The following is a 20,369-nucleotide window of genomic DNA, read 5'->3' as shown; positions in this document are numbered from 1 at the left end:
CTTCTGACCATCCTGAATTTACTGTGCCCAAGCAAATCTGTTCTAAAGATATGATGAAAAGTTAACTTCTGCCATACCAGACACTTGATTCTTATTGTACTAACTGAAATTTAATGATGAAAGAATGTAGGAAAAAAAAAACCACAAAAGAAAAAAAGCCCACTTAAAGGCAGAAGTAAAAACAAGAATATTTTTGCATCATCAAATCAGTATTATTTTTAAGCCATTTATAACAATAGGCTTCTTATGTTGGTGGATTTCTTATCCTGTGGGGACATTTTAAACGACCACAGAGCATAAAAAATAAGGGTTCAGTGGGTTCTGTTGATACTATATCCAGTTTACAAAAACAAGAGTACTTTTCTAATAGTGGAATCAGGCCAAGGATCATACATAAGAAAAGGCAAACAGGATTAATTTTCAGGTAGGGTTGATAGGTACTTTAAACTGGGTGATTTGAAGTTATCTACTAATACTTTCTGAGGATAAGTGAACCACTGAACAAACAGAGTAAAAATTAAAATGTTCTAACACAAACACCCAAAATATTCCTCTATATGTAGTATTTGAACATATAATCTGACCTAGAGGCTGTGAATACAGAGCTAAAAAAGAGTGTCCCTGCTCCCATAGAATATATATAACTAAGGTGAAACTCAATAGCCAAAAAAAAATTTTTTTTTACCTTCTATCTTCATTGAAACACATAGCCTAAGAATAAAAATCAAAATAAACACATCCTATATATACACATACAGATAGATAGATACCTCAAAAATCTGTGCAAGCTGGACTTCTTTATTTGTGAATATGGCATGTATACAATGAACAGCCTGTTTTGCTTGGTGTGGAGTACCCCTCTTTGCTTTCTGATGTAAAATGGGAATTAAGGTCCTACAAAATAAATAATACCATAGTTAAAAATAAAGCCCATACACTACAAGTAGTTCTTTTGGTTGTCTCTCCCATAACTGCTTGGATGTATGCTGGTAAAGAAGCCTCTCTCTCTCTTTTATTTTTTTGCCTACTGTTGTTCAGCACTTTATTAAACACAGGAAAACCTTGGTTTGGGAGCATAATTCTTTCTGGAGACATGCTTGTCATCCAAAGCACTCGTATATCAGAGCGAATTTCCCCACAGGAAATACTGAAACTCAGGTGATTCGTTCCACAACCCAAAAATATTCATATAAAAATGAGCACAATATATACTACAAAATGATAAAGAAAATACAAAATATAAAGAAAAATAAACGAATTAATCTGCATTTCCCTTTGAAAACCTTCGTGGATGGTGTGAGGGAGATGAGAGAGAGGAGAGAGATTGTGTAGGACGACTTTCACGATCACTTAGGGAATCACAAGCCTCTCTCATTTTTTAAGCTGCATGCGTGCGCGCGTGTGTGTGTGTGTGTGTGTGTGTGTATGCATTTAATCTCTACACCCAATGTGGGGCTCAACTCATGACCTGAGATTAAGAGTTGCATACTTCACCAACCTGATCTGCAGAAAGGTTTAAAGCTCCTTCTCTATAATCCAAGATGCACAACATTTTAAGATAAAGGCTACTGTAGGAGATGGCTTTTGTTTTAAAGCCACTTCATGAATAGGGAGAAATAAACAAGCCACCCTTAATTTATTATCTAAAACTTGTACCATGCCATATTTTTATATTTACCTTCCAAGTACATATTCCTAATTTTCCACTTCCCTTTCACAATCCCTTCAAGTTATTAAAAATAATGTTTTAATGCTTATTCATTTTGAGAGAGAGAGAGAGGGAGAGAGAGAGGCAGAGCATGGGAGGCGGGGGTACAGACAGAGAGAGAGGGAGACAGAATCTGAAGCAGGCTCCAGGCTCTGAGCTGTCAGCACAGAGCCCAACACAGAGTGTGAGATTATGACTTGAGCTAAAGTCGGATGCTTAACCAACTGAGCCACCTAGGCATCTCTCCCATTCAGTTACTTTAAAGCAGCCCCGGAAGGGCACATAGATGGCTCAGTTAAATGTCTGACTCTTGACTTTGGCTCAGGTCATGGTCTCACAGTCCAGAGATCGATCCCTCTGTTGGGCTCTGTGCAGAGCATGGAGACTGCTTGGGATTCTCTCATTCCCTCTCTCTCTGCCTGTCCCCTGCTCATGCTATTTCTATCTCTCAAAATAAGTAAATGAATTTTAAAGTAGCCATGGACAAAATGGAGCAAAAGGCCAAGTTTTATTAAAAGGCTGAAATGATAGCAGTAAAACAATGTATGCAAGGATAACAACACATATATATATTGGTAGAGGAGCAATAAAAACATCTAACAATTATTGAGTACTTGTACTAAGCACCATTCTAAGTATTTTTATGTGGACTGTTGCAATTAATCCTCATAGTCACCCAAAGAGGACTATTAATTATTAAACAGATGAGAAAACTAAAGCTCAAAAATATTATTTTATTTAAGTTTCTTAAGGTGATGGAGTTAGGAAATGGTGGAGTTGGGATGTGAAGATGTGTACTTCTGTTCCAAATCCATGCACTTATTAACCTCTTTACTGACATTGAAGGTCAAAGTAAAATGGACAATATGGAAATAACACATTATAGTCTTAAAACATTAAATGTTGATAAAGGAAAAAATCATAGGAAGAAAACACCATGTAAGTATCAACCTATAAAAGAACAGGTATATACATCAAATAGATAGACAAAATACTCATAAAGAAATATCAAAGTGTGGATAATGATTTTTTTCTCTACTTTATACTTCCTAAAATTTCAACTTTATTTATCTATTTATTTATTTATGAATGAGAAACGGCGAGAGAGAGTGAGAGAGAGAGAATGAGCAGGGGAGCAGCAGAGAGAGAAGGAGAGAGAATCTTAAGCAGGCTCCATGCTCAGCACAAGGCCCAATGGAAGGCTTGAGCTCATGACTCTGAGATCATGACCTGAGCCAAAATCATGAGTTGGCCATTTAAACAGCTGAGCCACCTAGGTGCCCCAAGTTTTAGCTTTTTACAATGAACATTTAAGTTTTTTTTTTTTTCCAGAAGAAAATCTATTTAAGGCAATAAAACATTTAAGGAAACATACTTGTCATATATTTAATACAGTGGTTCTATTTTATAGATAATAAGGACAGTGATACCAAATAGAACAATGACCAAAGGTCCTCTCATGAAAATGGGAGGTTAGACATTAAGAGCAATACCCCAGATCCCAGGTCATGCATCTCAATCAAAACACTGGAATATACGCTAGTCAATATAAATCTGATTTGACATTTATGAATATGACCCATTTCTCTGTATGCAGGCTTAGAATTATAAGATGGAGATTTCCATGGCCCAGTAGCCTCTTTAACTGAACACTGTTTAAGTCTTTTTCTAAAATTGTTTTTTTTTTTAAATTTTTTTAATTTATTTTTGAGAGAGAGAAAGACAGTACAAGCAGGGGAGGGTCAGAGAGAGAGGGAGACACAGAATCCGAAACAGGCTCCAGGCTCTGAACTAGCTGTCAGCACAGAGCCCGATGCGAGGCTCAAATCCACGAACTGTGAGATCATGACCTGAGTAGAAGCTGGACACTTAACCAACTGAGCCACCCAGACGCCCCAAACACTGTTTAATAAGTCTTTCTCTCACAAACTCATTTACGAGTAGCAGTTCTTGTAAATAACACAAGCAACAAAGGAAAACATAGTGTTGATCAAATTGCTGTTAAATGTGTTATTAATTCTTCTTAGCCTAATGAAATGATGATACATAAATCAAATTTAACCTTTTCCCTTACTTTTCTAGTATGCTATAATCCAATGATGCCATCGGGGTTGTTATTGAGGCCTGCATCATTTTGCTTCTCTGCTTTTCAGTGATTCTCTCCTTCCTTCCTCATTAGTCTAAAGAACAACAGGTTTTATTCCTTGTGTCCAAAGTTAACTATTTTACCTACCCCTACTTTTCACTGTTTCCGTTGGGATAGAATTCCTTTAAGAAGAAATCCTTTACCTTTAAATAGGTTTTACTATCTTGAAAAACTCACCAGAAACTTTATCCTACTGTGTCAATGATCTTTATTCCCAAGGTACAAGTACAAAGATATTCATTTCTATACTATAAACACCTTGACACCAGGGACTGAGTATGGTCATTCTTTAATATTAGTACAGTCCTGAGAATGAAGAGAATATACAATAAATACTGATTTATTTCTTAAACTATTAGCTTACAAATTTAATAAAAACTTTAGGAGTCAGGTTATGTGTTTAACTTTGGCACAGGTCATGATCTCGTGATTTGTGGGTTCAAGTCCCATGATGGGCTCAGAGCCTGAAGCCTGCCTCAGATTCTGTGTTTACCTCTCTCTCTGCCCCTCCCCCACTCATGCTCTGTCTGTCTCAAAAATAAATAAAACATTAAAAAAAAAACTTTAGGAATCAGAAGTCCTCTTGTCCTATTACCCTGAAGGAAAAGTGGTTTGATCTGGATATATCCAGAACTGTCTGCATACACCCTGAATATCTGACTCAACAGCTATCAGCAATGTGTTTTTCCTCCAAAAGATATCGCCCACATCTTTTGTCTAAATATAAACTCTCAGCACAAGTTTGATCCTAAGGCAACTTCTTTAAGACGTCAAAGTAAAAATATCAAAATTTATTTCATTCTTATGATCAAAGAAAAAAAGTAATCCTGAGGGACAGATCAAAATTGTAAAACCACCACTGCCAACAACCAAGCAACTAATAAGATATGCCATTAAACATACTACTTGATTATCTCACTCTTTGGTGAGTCAGGTCAGTAGCATCTACTGAATTAATCCCGTTTGAGGGGGAAAAATGTACATAGATAAGGAAGATATATTAACCACAAATTCTAATTCTGTGATAACTTTTGATTATTAACATTAATATTCAAAAATAATCTTATTAATAAACAAAGTTTCAGCTTGTTCTTCTAATTTCTTTTTCAGTTTGTTCTTCCAGTAGTATGAGGCAGAGAAAAGATAAAACATTAGAATATAGAAAAGTGGCTAAGTAAAAGTTGTCTTTTTACTCTCTCCTCTCTTCTGACATGAAAGGGAAAAACGACTGCCTGGCTCCTACACTTAAAAAACTTTTGTGTTTCCCATGAGGAAAAATATACTTACGATCGTATCTGGGGTAGGTCTGTTTCTATTTTGTGGCCTGTATTTCTAAAAATTTGTATAGCAGCTTCTGCTACCTTGTCGTCTTCCATTCTGAGGCACTGTAACAGGGACTCGTATGTCTCTGCAGAGTGGAACGAGGTAGGATGTGTGAAAGACAGAACCTGGAGGAATAGATATAGCTTTAGAAGTATAGACAATGGTTTTCATTAAAAGAAGATAATTATTTTCTACTATAAATACAATTCAAAATTATGGGCTACATATGCTAGCTATACAGAATAAAGATTTCATAGTCTCCTTTGTAATTTGTTGCGTTTAATGACACATTAAAAGAAATACTGTGCAGTAGATGCCAAGAGAGTTGATATATAGCCTTTGCCCTATTTTCTTCTTCATCTCTTAGTCTATTCTGAAACTGGGAATGCAGAAAATGTGGCTTTTATTTTTATGGACTGTGATATTGTGATGTGAACAAAATGTTAGCACAGAGCTTTATTTCACTGGCAAAATGATACTCTAAAAGGAGTATTTCAAGTGAAATCCATCACAAGAAGTTTGCTTGTCATAACTATAAACAAAGAAGCCATAAGTGTGAACTTTTAATCATGATTAAAAACATATACATAATTATTCCCTTATTTATTACTATGTAAGTCCCAGTCTATCCCTAAGGAATTTACAAGTTAGACATAACATGTCTACAAAGTTTACTTCCCATGAAGTGGAAACAATTTAGTTAGCACAGTATCAGAAATAAAGGCTAAAAGTGGAGTGGTGTGGACAGGGGATGGAGTATGTGTATTCTTTAACTTCTTCAATAAGCATTTATTTAATGGGTTATAAAATAAAGAGATGGTCTCATCTGATGAGATTCTTGCTGATAATAGACAGTATGTTGATATGTTAGTAATAAGTTGATTTTAAAAACCTTGTAAATTTTACTTAAAGAAAAGTGGAGAATCAAATTTAAAAAAATGAATCAAACAACCAATAAAAAAATGTTTATCTTAAAGATTTCACTCTTAAAACTATTTAAAAATATAAGCTACTAAAAATATAACCTTTTTTTCTCATGAAGCATCATTATCAAACCTTTCCATGAAATTAAATTTGAGATCATTCCAATACAATCCCATCACCCTCTTTTCTATCTAATGTCCATTGCACTGGTTTGACTCTTCTCTCTTAGTTCATATATTGTAGTGATCTAAATATCTCTTTGCCTTCAATTTCCTCTTTATCTGATGAAAGCTCTGCTAAGTGCTGTGCCATACTAAAAGCCAGAATGAAAGACCCTGATAGTACCGTTCTGCTCCAAGAGCATTCCACAATCCTGTCTCCCATTATTCCAAAACAATCTTTTTTTCCTAGTAGGAAAGACTCCCAACAGTCCCTAAAATATGCCAAAAACTATTCTCTTTCACGATGCTGTGTTACCCCTATATTAAGCCATATCTTGTCCACAAAGTCTTGCCTGATCTGGCTCTTACTAACTGTTCTATTCTCTGAATTCTTTGGCATAAGAAAATAAATACGAGCAGCAATTATTTAAAAATTTCCTGGAAAGGCAGATGCTGTCATATATTTCCTATAAGCAGTCCTACTACAGCAGATGAAAGTTAAGACTAGATTCTTGAGAACATACTGTTACAGCACATGTTGTTAAATACAGGTATGCAGATGATGAATGAAATAGCAAATCCTCAAAACATTATAATTTTATAATGTAAAACAATTGTATTATTATAATGTATAAGACATATATTTTTATAAAATATGATTTCTACCACGTTTAATTTTTTAAATAGTTTCCAATGAAATAAAGCCCAACCCTTATATGTTCTTAAGGGAATTCAAATTAAGACTGGAAACTCATGGAGATAGAATTATTTCCAAAGTACCTTAAGAAGTTCAAGTCCTGAACGAATAGCTGTATCTGGACTTACACCCTCCTCTTCATCATCTGCTGTTCCCTCTATTGATTTATTCATCAGTTTTACCAGTGCACTATTAAAGCAAAACAAAAATCTAAATTAGCAACCTTAGTAGATTAGTAATTCCGAATTGCACTGTGGTAGAACACATACAGATTGTTTTTTGTTTTTACGGTTTGTTTTTTTTTTTACATTTATTTATTTTTGAGAGACCAAAACAAATAGAGCACACGTGGGGGAGGGGCAGAGAGAAGGAGAGACATAGAATCCAAAGCAGGCTTCAAGCTCTGAGCTGTTAGCACAGAGCCTGGCATGAGGCTCAAACCCACAAACTGTGAAATCATGACCTGAGCTGAAATTGGATGCTTAACTGACTGAGTCACTCAGGTGCCCCGAACACATACAGAAACTAACCATAAGCTACAAGTATGTTCCTGGAGGAAAAAGTTATTTTGTGACTTAGAAAAGTTTATTTATTTATTTTGAAAGAGAGAGCTTGAGTGGGGGGCCGGGGGCGGGGGCAGAAAGAGAGGAAGAGAGAGAATACAACGGTTCCATCCCGTGAACTGTTGAGAGCATTAGCCAAGCTGAAATCAAGAGTAGAATGCTTAACAAACTGAGCCACACTATTTTGTGACTTTTTAAACTTTGCTCCCTACTTTACAGCTGAGATTACTTTTATTTCCCCACAACCTCACCCAAACTCCATGTATAACTTTACTGAAAAACATCAAAACTAAAATTAAATGATACATACTAGAAATAAAACTTAACATTGATTTCTATAAAGAGACTGTTTACAATTGTAGGAAAACAATAGATGGCAGTTGCTAAATGGACAAATGACAATTCAAAGAAAAAGACAAATACATGGACAAAGGAGTTTAAATTAATCTTTGGTAATTAATTTAGAGTAATTCTATTCCTAAAATTTTAGGAAAAAGAAGCAGTTCATTTACTAGTAGCATCCTGTTATATTGATAAACAGATCCATCAATAAAAAAACATGAACTGTCCAACATTATAGAGTTAGTTTTTCAAACATACCTAACCACCACAAAATAGAACATTACTTGTAGCAACACGGTACTTATTTTTTATTTTTATTTATTTTAAAACAAGGTGAACCTTTTTTTCTAAATGTTTCTTTATTCTTGAGAGACCAAGACAGAGCGTGAGTGTGGAAGGGACAGAGAGAGGGAGACACAGAATCCGAAGCAGGCTCCAGGATCCAAGCTAATAGCACAGAGCCAGACACAGGGCTAGAATTCATGGAGATCATGACCTGAGCTGAAGTTGGACGCTTAACCGACAGGGTCATCTAAGTACCTCTTTCTTATTTTTAAAAATGTTTGTTATTTTGAGAGCGAGTGAGTGAGCGAGCAAGCACATGCACGTGCGCAGGTAAGGGGCAGAAAAAGAGGGAGACAGAGAATCCCAAGCAGGCTCCATGTTAAGAGGAGCCTGAGGTGGGGCCCAAACTCACAAACTGTGAGATCATGACCTGAGCCAAAATCAAAGGTCAGACACTTAACCAACTGAGCCACACAGGCACCCCAACATGGTACTATTTTAAGTAAAAACAAGTATGATTTTTTTAAACCCTTAATTTTTAAGTTTTAATTAGTTAAAATACAGTGCAATATTGGTTTCAGAAGTAGAACTCAGTGACTCATCACTTATATACAACACTCAGTGCTCATCACAACAAATTCCCTTCTTCATACCCATCCCCCATCTAGCCCCTCCCCCTACCTGCTTCCCTCCGTCAACCCTCAGTGTGCTCTCTATCCTTAGGAGTCTCTTGTGGTTTATTTCCCTTTCTTCTTCTTTACTGCCCCTTCCCCTATTTTCATCTGTTTTGTTTCTTAAATTCCACATATGAATGAAATTACAAGATATTTGTCTTTTTCTGATGGACTTATTTCCTTAGCATAATATACTCTAGCTCCATACATGTCGTTGCAATAGATGTGATTTTTGGTTTGGAGGCTGTTTCCTCATCAGTAAACTGAAAAAAAAAAATTACCTTATTTTGGAGACATTAAATTATTATAGCAAATGGCCTAGTACACAGCAAATATTTAACAAATGGAAGTTAACCATAACTGTTTTAGGTTAAAAATTTTCTCTTGGAAAAATATACATATTTCAGTCAAACTATTAAAAAACAGTATCTTCTATATAATTTAAACCACTTTTAATACTTTTATTTCCCTTTTAACACCACAAGAATAATTTTAAAACCTCCTCAGTATATTCAATTGATAAAAAACATTTTTTTGGAAAACAAATTAGGAGTCTGTATAAACATTAGCCAGACATATTTAAAATGTATAATTCAGTGGTTTTTAGTGTCTATTCACAGGGCCACAATCTAATTTCAGACTTTACCCCATCCCCCCCAAAACCCCTTTTCCAATAGGAGTCATTGTTGTTCACTCGTACCCCTTCTAGCCCTAGTCATTTACTAATCTGCTTTCTCCTGCTGCACATTTGCCTATTCTGAATATTTCATATAAATAGACTCAAACAATATATATTTAGTCTTTTGTGAGTGACTCTTTTCACCTAGCAAACTTCCTGAGGTCCGTCCATGTTGTAGTATGTTTTAGTATTTCATTTACTTTAATCCTGAATAATCTTCCAGTGTATGCATATAGGAGAGCTTATCTGTTTATCGGTTGATAGACATTTGGGTTGTTTCCTTTATTTTTTTTTTTGGCTATTATGAATAATGTTTCTGTAAACATTCACATCCAGGTATGGACATTTATTTTTACTTCTCTTGCGCCTATATTTAGGAGTGGAATTGCCGGGTCATATAGTAACTCTCTCTGTTTTAACTTTTAAAAAAATATTTATTTACTTTTTAAAGTTTATTTATTTTGAGAGAGACAGAGGGAGAGAGAGAAAGTGGGAGAGGGGCAGAGAGAGGGAGAGACAGAATCCCAAGCAATCTCCACGTTGTCAGCACAAAGCATGATGCAGGGCTTGAACCTATAAACTGTGAGATCATAACCTGAACTGAGATCAAGTGTTGGACACTTACGGGGCACACCTGGGTGGCTCAGTCAGTTAAGCGTCTGGCTTCGGATCCAGTCATGATCTCACAGTTCGCAGGTTCGAGCCCCACATTGGGCTCTGTGCTGACAGCTAGCTCAGAGCCAGGAGCCTGTCTTCAGATCCTGTGACTCCTTCTTTCTCTGACCCTCCCCTGTTCAGGCTGTCTCTCTCTCTCAAACATAAGTAAAAACATTAAAAAAAAAAAAAAAGAGTTGGACACTTAACTGACTGAGCCACCCAGGCACAGCAAATGTTTGTTTATTTTTGAGAGAGACAGAGAGTGAAAGAGCACAAGTGTGTGAGTGGGCGCCAAGTGCTCACAAGTCGGGGAAGGGCAGACAGAGAGGGGTACAGAGGATCCAAAGTGGGCTTGGCACTGACAGTAGAGAGCCTGGTGTGGGTTCTAACTCACAAACCGCGAGATTATAACCAGAGCCAAAGTCAGATGCTTAACTGACTGAATCACCCAGGAACCCCTCTATATTTTAACTTATTAAGGAGCTGCCAAACTGTTTTCCAAAGCAGCTCCATCATTTTACATTCCCACCAGCTATATACGAGGTAACAATTTTTCAAAGTCTTCTCCAACTCATCTTTTTTATTATAGCCATACTCGTGGGTATAAAGTAGTACTTCATTGTGAATATATATATCTAAAATCATTCCCATCTCCACAAAAAATTGCCTTATGCTCCCCTGTGTGGTCAATCTCCTTTTTTCCACATTGGCAATCACTGATTTGGTTTCTGCCACTATAATTTTACCTTTTCTAGAAACTCACATATTTTGTGTCTGACATCTTTTATAAAAGTGACATAGTTCTCTTGAGATTCCTCCACATTGCTGCGTTCTATTGCTGAGAAGTATTATGTTGTATGGATTTATCACAGTATGTTTATCTAATTACCCACAGATGAACTTTGAGGGTACATCTAGTTTAAAGATATAAATAAAGCTGCTACAAGCAAAGTTTAAGTCTTTATGGGAACTTGTTTTCTTTTTTTTGTAGGCAAATGATCTAGGAATGGGATTCCTGAGTTGTATGGTAACATTATATGTACACTTAGTGTTACAACAAACTATCTCCTATATCACCAACACTTGGTTCAGTCTAAAATCTCATCAATACTTGTTATGGACAGTATCTTTCATTTTATCCATTCCAATGGCCATGCAGTGGTATTTCTCACTGGAATTTGAATTTATATTTCCCTAATGAGTAATAATGTTGATTGTCTTTTCCTGTGCTTATTTCCTATGTATAACTTATTTGGTGAAGTCTGTTCAAATCTTCTGTCCACTTTTTTTTAAATTGAATCATTTATTGAGTAGGATGCTTAAATGACTGAGTCACCCAGGTGTTCCATCATTGTTTGTGCTTTTTAGGTCTTATTTAAGATATCTTGCTTACCCAGTATTTTGCTCTAGAAGTTTTAGCTCTGACATATATTAAAAAAATTATTTCCAATTTGAGAAGAATATTCTGAATTGTGCTATTTGGAGGAAATCCTATAAAATCATACATCAACTTAACAAGATTACAAATGTGTTTGAAGAACTTTATGAATGTATCTGATTATATATAAGAGGTCACACATGTATTTGTTTAATAAGTATTTACTGGCCATCTATTATGTGCCAAGTCTTAGGGTCTATCCTGGAAATGCAGTGCAAAACAAGACAGGCATAATCTCTGTTTTCATTATAATGTGGGTGGATCCCCATTATTAGTCAAGAAGCTATAAGAGATAGACCCAAGTCTTGAATCCAGGAACGTAGTCCTTTCTCTAATAAAAGTATTTTCATTTCTAAATTAGAGAAATCATACTCCATATGCTTCACAGGGGTATCATGAAGCAAAAGATTATCACCAATTCAAGAGCCTATTCAAAATTGCATGAGAAAGTCTTCTATATGTCCCTTTTTTTTAATATATTTTTTAAATTTTTTATTTATTTTTTATACAGAGAGAGACAGAGCATGAGAGGGGGAGGGGCAGAGAGAGGAGACACAAAACCGGAAGCAGGCTCCAGGCTCTGAGCTAGCTGTCAGCACAGAGCCTGATGCGGGGCTCGAACCCACGAACGTGAGATCTGACCTGAGCCGAAGTCAGAAGCTTAACCGACTGAGCCACCCAGGTGCCCCTGTCCCTTTCTCTTTATGCTGTATAACAACTGTTATAAATCTTCACCATTCTAACTCAGGTTTAAATTCTTCCACTGAGCAGGCTACCTACATTACTTTTAACCTAAGAGAGAATAACGGAGGCCTTGAGTGAAAACAAATTTTCTATACCCTATCTTCTAAATTCCTCTAATTTGTATCTATCATTTTTTCATGTCATGGGAAAGATTTCCTTCTTCCTGTTCTCTTCTTTAGGGATGTTGCACTATCATAATTCTAGGATATTCCTTCCCCCATCTTTAACCTCTCTTCTTTTCTATTACCACCTCTCGAAGGTATTTAAATATTCAAAATTTCTTCATTAAAAACAAAAGACCCTTCCTCAGACTTCCTCTCTTTCCATTATCTCATTTTTCTCTTTAACTTTTTATAGCTAAACTGTCTACAGTGGCTGTCCTACATCCCAAATTTGGAAGTGTGACAAGGTATTTATCCCTTGGATTTATCCCAACGTATTCATCCCTTGGAACCTACTCTGATCCTGTTGAGCTAAGTCAATTACCTCTGGGCTTGAGCAGTATTCTCTGCTCAATTTTTGTCATTTTCTCTGTGTACCATGATGTGGATGTTGGGAAGGACTATCTTTCTTTCTTTTTTTTTTTTTTTTTAATTTTTGAGACCGAGAGAGACGGAGCATGAGTGAGAAGGGGCAGAGAGAGAGAGAGATCAGAATTGGAAGCAGGCTCCAGGCTCTGAGCTGTCAGCACACAGCCCGACTCATGACCTGAGCCAAAGTCGGAGGTTTAACCGACTGAGCCACCCAGGCGCCCTGGGAAAGACTATCTTACACTCTTGTCAATCCGTGGCAAACTGTGTGTACCCTTGATACTCCAAAGAAACTATCCTGACCATTGGGACATTTTTCCTTTTTCTGAATCCAATGGATGTTTTTCAGTATCTACTTTACTTCTGGGTAGCATCTAACCTCTCCACCTTTTAGTCACTCTTTGGCCTCTGTATTACCACTCTCTCCTGATTTTCCACTTTTGACCAAGCCTCCTTAAAAAAAATTTTTTTAATGTCTTTTTTAATTGTTTTTAATGTTTTATTTATTTTTGATACAGAGAGAGACAGAGCATGAGAGGGGGAGGCGCAGAGAGAGAAGGAGACACAGAACCGGAAGCAGGCCCCAGGCTCTGAGCTAGCTGTCAGCATAGAGCCTGACGCGGGGCTTGAACCCACGAACATGAGATCTGACCTGAGCCAAAGAAAAAAAATTTTTTAATAGAAAAATTGACATACAATCTTACATTAGATTCAGGGATACAGTAGGGTGATTTGATATTTATAAACATTATAAAATGGTCACAATAAGTTTAATTACCATCTGTCACCTTACCATGTTGTTAAAAATTTTTTAAATTTAATGATGAATTCCTTCTTTTGCCAACTTCTTAATTAATTTTTCTTAGAATTCAGTCCTCAACCTTTTTCTTTTAAAATTTTACCCTCTCCCTGAGGAGAGTAAAATTTCACTCCTCTCCCATTATTACAATCACTACTTCACATTCAACCACTATCTACAGACAACTAACTGGAGCATGGATATGTGTATTTGTATAAGCACAAGTCTGGGGAAAATATACTAAAGAAAAATTGGTTATATTTAGGATGATTTTCTATTATCCTCATTCCTTTCTTCAAAAATCCTTCATTATGGTTAAAGTATATGCAATTTTCTAAATATTTCTTGATTTCCTTTGCCTTTGTTTTGTATTTTTTCCTCCTAGAATAGCTACTAATGTTCACTTGGTAATTACTATGTGCAAGGAACTGTGCTAAGTGTTTTATATATGCATGTTATTTAAGCCTCTCAACAATTCCAGTTATTTATTTTATTGCAGTGTATTGTTATTGTATCGTAATGTATTATTATCCTTATTTTAAAGGTGAGAAAATTCTAAAGCTCAGAGTAGCTTAAATAATCTACCCAAGGGCGCAGGGCGAGTGGCCTGAACTATTCTTCCCCTGCAATCTCCACCTGGCTACTCTCCATTCCAACGGATCTTTCACTACCCATTTTATGTGTGATCCATCTCAGAACCTGCTCTAACAACAAATCCATCCCACACAATTTGGGTTATATAACTATCCTTCCCCAGTTACCCAGTGTATTTTACAAGCTCCTCCATTAAATGTGTGTTAAATGAAGAAATAAACCCTCTATGTGCCAATAGTCCATAAAGATTTGCTTACACAGAAATATTATGTGACATGTATTTCTTGCTAAAATTAATAAATTAGAATTTTGCATAAAAATAGTCTCTCAGAAACCCTAACCATAAGTTGATTTCTCTGAGCCCAAATACCAATGGTACTTAAAAAACTGAGTTTTTGGTCTTTTTAAGATTGAAGGTCAAGCACTAGCTTACTTAATTTACTAATGTAATGAAACCCTGTGAAACGTCATGGAGACAAACAGTAAATGCCACTGTATGTCTCTTTCAAAGTGAATATGCAAAGGCAAGAGTACTATCTACATGTACTATATCTTTGATTTACCTCATTAAAATCAAATGGCGTAGAGCAAAGGACACTGAATCAAAAATAATAAATGTATTGGTAGGAACAAAAATAAATGGTACAGCCACTGTGGAAAATATGGACATTCCTCAAAAAACTAAAAACATAAGTATCATATGATCCAGTAATTCCACTACTGGATACTTACCCAAAGAAAATGAGAATACTAATGTGAAAAGATATATGCACCCCTATGTTTACTGCAGCATTATTTATAATAGTCAAGACACAGAAGCAACCCAAGTGTCTAATGACAGATGGATGGATAAAGATGTGGTGTATGTCTATATGTATGTATGTGCGCGCGCGCGCGCGCACACACACACACACACACACACACACACACACACAGGATTATGCAGCCATAAAAAGGGATGAGGTCTTGTCATTTGCAACCACATGGATAGACCTAGAGGATATTATCTAAGTGAAATAAGTCAGAAAGACAAACACAAATGATTTACTCATATGTGGAATCTTAAAAAGCAAATGAATAAACGAACTAAAAGCAGAATCAGACCTATAAACACAGAGAACTGATAGTTGCCAGAGGGAAGAGGGATGGAGGGAAAGGCACAAGGGGAATGAGAGATAAAGGCTTCTAGCTATGGAATAAGTTATCAGAATAAAAGGTACAGCACAGGGGATATACTTAATGATACTGTAATAGTGTTGTATGGTGACAGATGGTAGCTATAATTTGTGGCGAGCCATAGCATAAGGTACAGAGATGACAAATCACTATGCTGTACACCTGATGAAACTAATTAACATTGTATCTGAAATATACCCAAGTAGAAAAACATTAAATCAGGGGTGCTTGGGTGGCTCAGTTGGTTAAACGTCCAACTCTTGATCTCAGCTGAGATCTTGACCTCAGGGCTGTAGGTTCAAGCCCCTATGTTGTACACCTGAAATTAATGTAATTTTGTTTATACCCAAAACAAAAAAACAAACAAAACTAAGACAGGGGTGCCTGGGTGGCTCAGCTGGTTGATTGTCCGACTCTTGATCTCAGCTCAGTTCTTGACTCAGGGTCGTGGATTCAAGCCCTGCACTGGGCTTTGCATTGGGTGAGAAGCCAATTTAAAAAAATAAAAATAAAAACAAATTTAAGGGGCACCTGGGTGGCTCAGTTGGTTAAAGTGTCCGACTTCGGCTCAGGTCATTATCTCACGGTTCGTGGGTTCAAGCCCCACGTTGGGCTCTGTGCTGACAGCTAGTTCAGAGCCTAGAGCCTGCTTCAGATTCTGTGTCTCCCTCTCTCTCTGACCCTCCCCTGCTCGTGCTGTCTCTCCTTATCTCTCAATAATAAATAAAAAACATTTAAAAAACTAAAAATAAATAAAAATTAAAATTAAAAAACAATTTTTCTTAATGTTTTTTTTTTTTAATTTATTTTTGATAGTGAGAGAGACAGAGCATGAGAGGAGTAGGGGCAGAGAGAGAAGGAGACACTGAACTGGAAGCAGGCTCCAGGCTCTGAGCTGGCTGTCAGCACAGAGCCTGACGTGGGGCTCGAACCCACAAACATGAGATCTGACCTGAGCCGAAGTTGGAGGCTTAACCGACTGAGCCACCCAGGCGCCCCTAAAAAACCAAATTTAAAAAATTAAAACAAAATTACTGCCATCCTTTGGAAAAATTAAACAAATCTATGGTTTCTGTCATTACCTAGCTGTGAACAAACGACTTAACTCTCTGAAAACCTTATTTGCAAATAAGGAAACTAAATAATGAGGAAATCTTAGTCAAAAAGGAAAATATTAGGGGCGCCTGAGTGGCTCAGTCGGTTAAGCTCCCACTCCTGATTTTGGCTCCAGGTATGATCTTGTGGTTGGTTGAGTTCGAGCCCCATGTGAAGCTCTCTGCTGTCAGCGCAGAGCCCACTTCGGATCCTCTGTCCCCCTCTCTTTTTGCACCTACCCCACTCACTCTCTCTTTTTCTCAAAAATAAACAAACTTTAAAAAAGAAAATAGTAGACAGACATTGCTATTATGAGCGGCACCATGTATCCCCAAATTCATATGTTGAAATCTAATCTCCAATACCTGATGTGACCGTATTTGAAAACAGGGCTTTACAAGAGGTAATTAAGGTAAAATGCGGTGAAATGTGTGGGCCATTATGCAATATAATTATTGTTCTTCTATGAAAAGAAGATCAGGACACAGATAAGGTAAGACCCTGTAAGGAGACAGTGAATAGGAGGCTATCTGCAAGTCAAGAAGAGAGTCTTCAGAAGAAATCAAACTTGATGGCACCTTGATCTTTAACTTCTAGCCTCCAGATCTGTGAGAAAATAAATTTCTGTTGTTAAAGTCACTCAGTTGTGGTATTTTGTTATGGCAGCCCTAGAAAACTAATACAACTGCGGGGCACCTAGGTGGCTTAGTCAGTTAAGCATCCGACTTCGGCTCAGATCATGCATGATCTCACAGTCCATGGGTTCAAGCCCCGCGTCAAGCTCTGTGCTGACAGCTCAGATCCTGGAGCCTGCTTCAGATTCTTTGTCTCCCTCTCTCTTTCTGCCCCTCCCCCACTCACTCTGTCTCTCAAAATAAAATAATAAAGACACAAAAAAAAAATAAAAAAAAAAAAAGAAAGAAAACTAATACAACTGGCATTTTAATGCAACCAAAGCAATAATTCACATATGGTGAAATAACTAATAGCCAGATTCAGGTCTCAAGGCCGTTTAAAACGAAAACCAATAAAGGTTGTGTGTGGGGGGGTTAATTGGTTAAGCATCCAACTTTAGCTCAGGTCATGATCTTGTGGTTCGGGAGTTTGAGTCCTACATTGGGCTCTGTGCTGACAGCTTGGAGCCTGGAGCCTGCTTCAGATTCTGTCTCCCCTTCTTTCTTTCTGCCCCTCCCTCAATCATACTCTGTCTTTCTCTCTCAAAAATAAACATTAAAAAAAGAGAAAGAACCAACAGAAAACAAAACAGTATCAGTAAGTACTATATAGTAACCCAACATGAAAAGGAAGATACATAGCTTGTCTACTGAAAAAATGGTTAGTGCAAGGAAAAAGTATTTACAGAAGTTTACAAGAGAAATCACTGGAAACAACTGAAATGCATGAAATTATGGAAAACACTTAATAAAAAACAATAGCTGTCAATGTCTATTATGCCAGGCCGCTTTGTTTTTATGTTATCTCTAATTCTCACAAACATAGGACAAAGAGATGTTATATGCATATTAAAAAATAAAATTAAAAACTCAGATAGATTACGTTTCTTCCAATGACGCAAAACTGGTATGTAGCAGACACATGTTCTAACAGCAGATTAGTCTAATGGCAACTTATTCTCTTTTCAAAATACTATTCTGTTTTAACCGATCTCAACTGAACAGTGATACAATACATATTACAGGAATGTTGTGTGGAAATCAAAATGGTTAAGAAAACTCAAAGATTGATTTGACAGCCTATGGATATAAAAATTTCTTTATCCATTTTTAGTGTTCTAGGGTTTTCTTTAATGAGTACATATAGGCTAAAAATAAACACAAGAACTCTAAAAAAATTAAATCATTGAAGTATGCCAATGACTAAAAAATAAGTAGGCCCTTTTTTCAACTTGAATGATACATTAAAAAGGTATATACCTAAACTTTTTAGGTTTTTGTAGGGATGCAGAATTTAAACTTACCACACTGTGGTTTCAGATCATATTCTACTTTTAAGTGAGATTTCCTGGCTTACCTTATGGCTTCTGAATCGATGTGCACAGGTGCAATTCTTTCCAACAGAAATTTGACCATCTCTAGAAAAGGGTTTGTTGGCTGCTTAGGATTTGCAAGTTTTCGAGCTATTTCTCTCTATAGAAAGAAAAGATTTTACCATAAGTATGATTCACTTTCATATTTTTCAAAATAAAAATATTATAGGTATCAAAAGTATTTAAAGATTCAAAACCAGGGGTGCCTGGGTGGCTCAGTCAATTGAGCATCCGGCTTCAGCTCAGGTCATGATCTCATGGTTCATGGGTTCGAGCCCTGCGTTGAGCTCTGTGCTGACAGCTCAGAGCCTGGAGCCTGCTTCACATTCTGTCTCCTTCTCTCTCTGACCCTCCCCTGCTCACACTGTCTCTGTCTCTCCAAAATAAAAACCATAAAAAAAAAAAAAAAAAGATTCAAAAGCAGCAGAATCTGTTTTAGTCCTAACTCTGCTTTAGACTAAATTATATACTCATTAGGTTATCACTGCAAAATCTGGACTGTGGAGGACAGAAAGGGGAGGACATATATCTTTCGTCTCATAATTCTCCCATGAAATTACTGCTTAGTAAACAATCTATTTTAATGCTCTTCCAAAAAGTTAATAATTAATACATTCATGGTATTATTCATGGCTTTATTAGTTTATTTCATAATTTGACAGAATATTATGTTTTATTTCTGTTAATGATTTGTGTTTTTAGTGAGGGAGAGATTCTAGGTATGTAATTATTTATAAGATTTTTTAGTTCTGGAAAAACATAGGTGATTCCAAAGATAGTGGCATTAGATAAAATAGTTCCTACATAGAAAACACATTATTGCTGGAGTTTCTAAAGAATATATTGTGACTTAATTATTAGAGAGCCTGATTTTCCCAAAGACAAGGTTAAAATCACAAAGTGCTAGGACTAGGGGAAGAAGTTTAATCACAATGCATTTAATTGAATATTTCTGATGAGTAAATATGAATTTTGGGTGAAAAGATAACGTGTATTAAAAGTACCATCCAAACTATAAAGCAGTAACAAATAATAGTCACTTTATATGCTTTTTTATCATGAAAAACATAAAAAATATATATTTAGGGGGACAAGGAAGAAAGGAAAAAATTTCTATGATTTCAATGATATCTTGACATAAGTTAATTTTATAAAGACAATATTAAGTTGGATACTACCCATGTTTGTCAGAGTGTAAGTCTTGGGGAAAATTTTTTAGTTATTAAGAGATGCTTGATTTATTTTAGAAGTTTATTTTGCAAGTAATTAACTTAGCAAAATGTCAGCATTTGAGAAAATAAAGAAATCTTTTAGTCAGTGCTCAGTCCTTACATACTTTGCTGTAACCCACAGGTATACATTTTAAATCCGGATTTAAGTACTGTTACTGTATTTCAAAATCAAATTTGTTTTTGTGCAGGTCTCCCCAAAAGGAAACTTTTCATCCCTAGCATAAAATGTAATTTCTTTAACCTAAAATAATGTCAGTGATCACTCAATAACAAATAAGCCTGTTGGAAAATTGCTAGGCAAACCATACTAGTCAGTACTTTGGAATAGGTTACTAAAAAAGACAAAACCTAAAACAAAACCAAGGCATCAAGAGAGACAGTTATGGTACTAGCAACAAGCATAGAAAAAATAAGGGAAATCCTAAAGGGAAAAAGAATAATTCACAATTATACAAGCCAGTAATACTACTATATAAAATATACCCATGTACGTAAACAATACTAGATACAATTAATTTTTAAAACAATGTTTTTATATTCCAATATAACATTACA

The 20,369-nt window shown here is 36.1% G+C and overlaps 1 protein-coding gene across 3 annotated transcripts in view; it reads right to left on the bottom strand.

Moving 5' to 3' along the window:
- Positions 1-20,369, bottom strand: part of PDS5A (PDS5 cohesin associated factor A) — a 133,318-nt gene that overhangs the window by 35,885 nt on the left and 77,064 nt on the right. For all 3 annotated transcript variants that reach the window (XM_029947030.1, XM_029947045.1, XM_029947037.1), the window contains exons 17-20: positions 18,567-18,682; positions 7,043-7,148; positions 5,142-5,302; positions 771-894 (exon numbers count right to left, since the gene is read on the bottom strand). In XM_029947030.1, coding sequence (XP_029802890.1) covers positions 771-894; positions 5,142-5,302; positions 7,043-7,148; positions 18,567-18,682 — 507 coding nt within the window. The remainder of the gene's footprint in view (positions 1-770; positions 895-5,141; positions 5,303-7,042; positions 7,149-18,566; positions 18,683-20,369) is intronic.

Source organism: Suricata suricatta, chromosome 1, assembly GCF_006229205.1.
Source record: "Suricata suricatta isolate VVHF042 chromosome 1, meerkat_22Aug2017_6uvM2_HiC, whole genome shotgun sequence".
Taxonomy (NCBI): Eukaryota; Metazoa; Chordata; class Mammalia; order Carnivora; family Herpestidae; genus Suricata; species Suricata suricatta.
The sequence above is the reverse complement of the archived record's forward strand: the minus strand, read 5'-3'. Positions and strand labels throughout refer to the sequence as shown.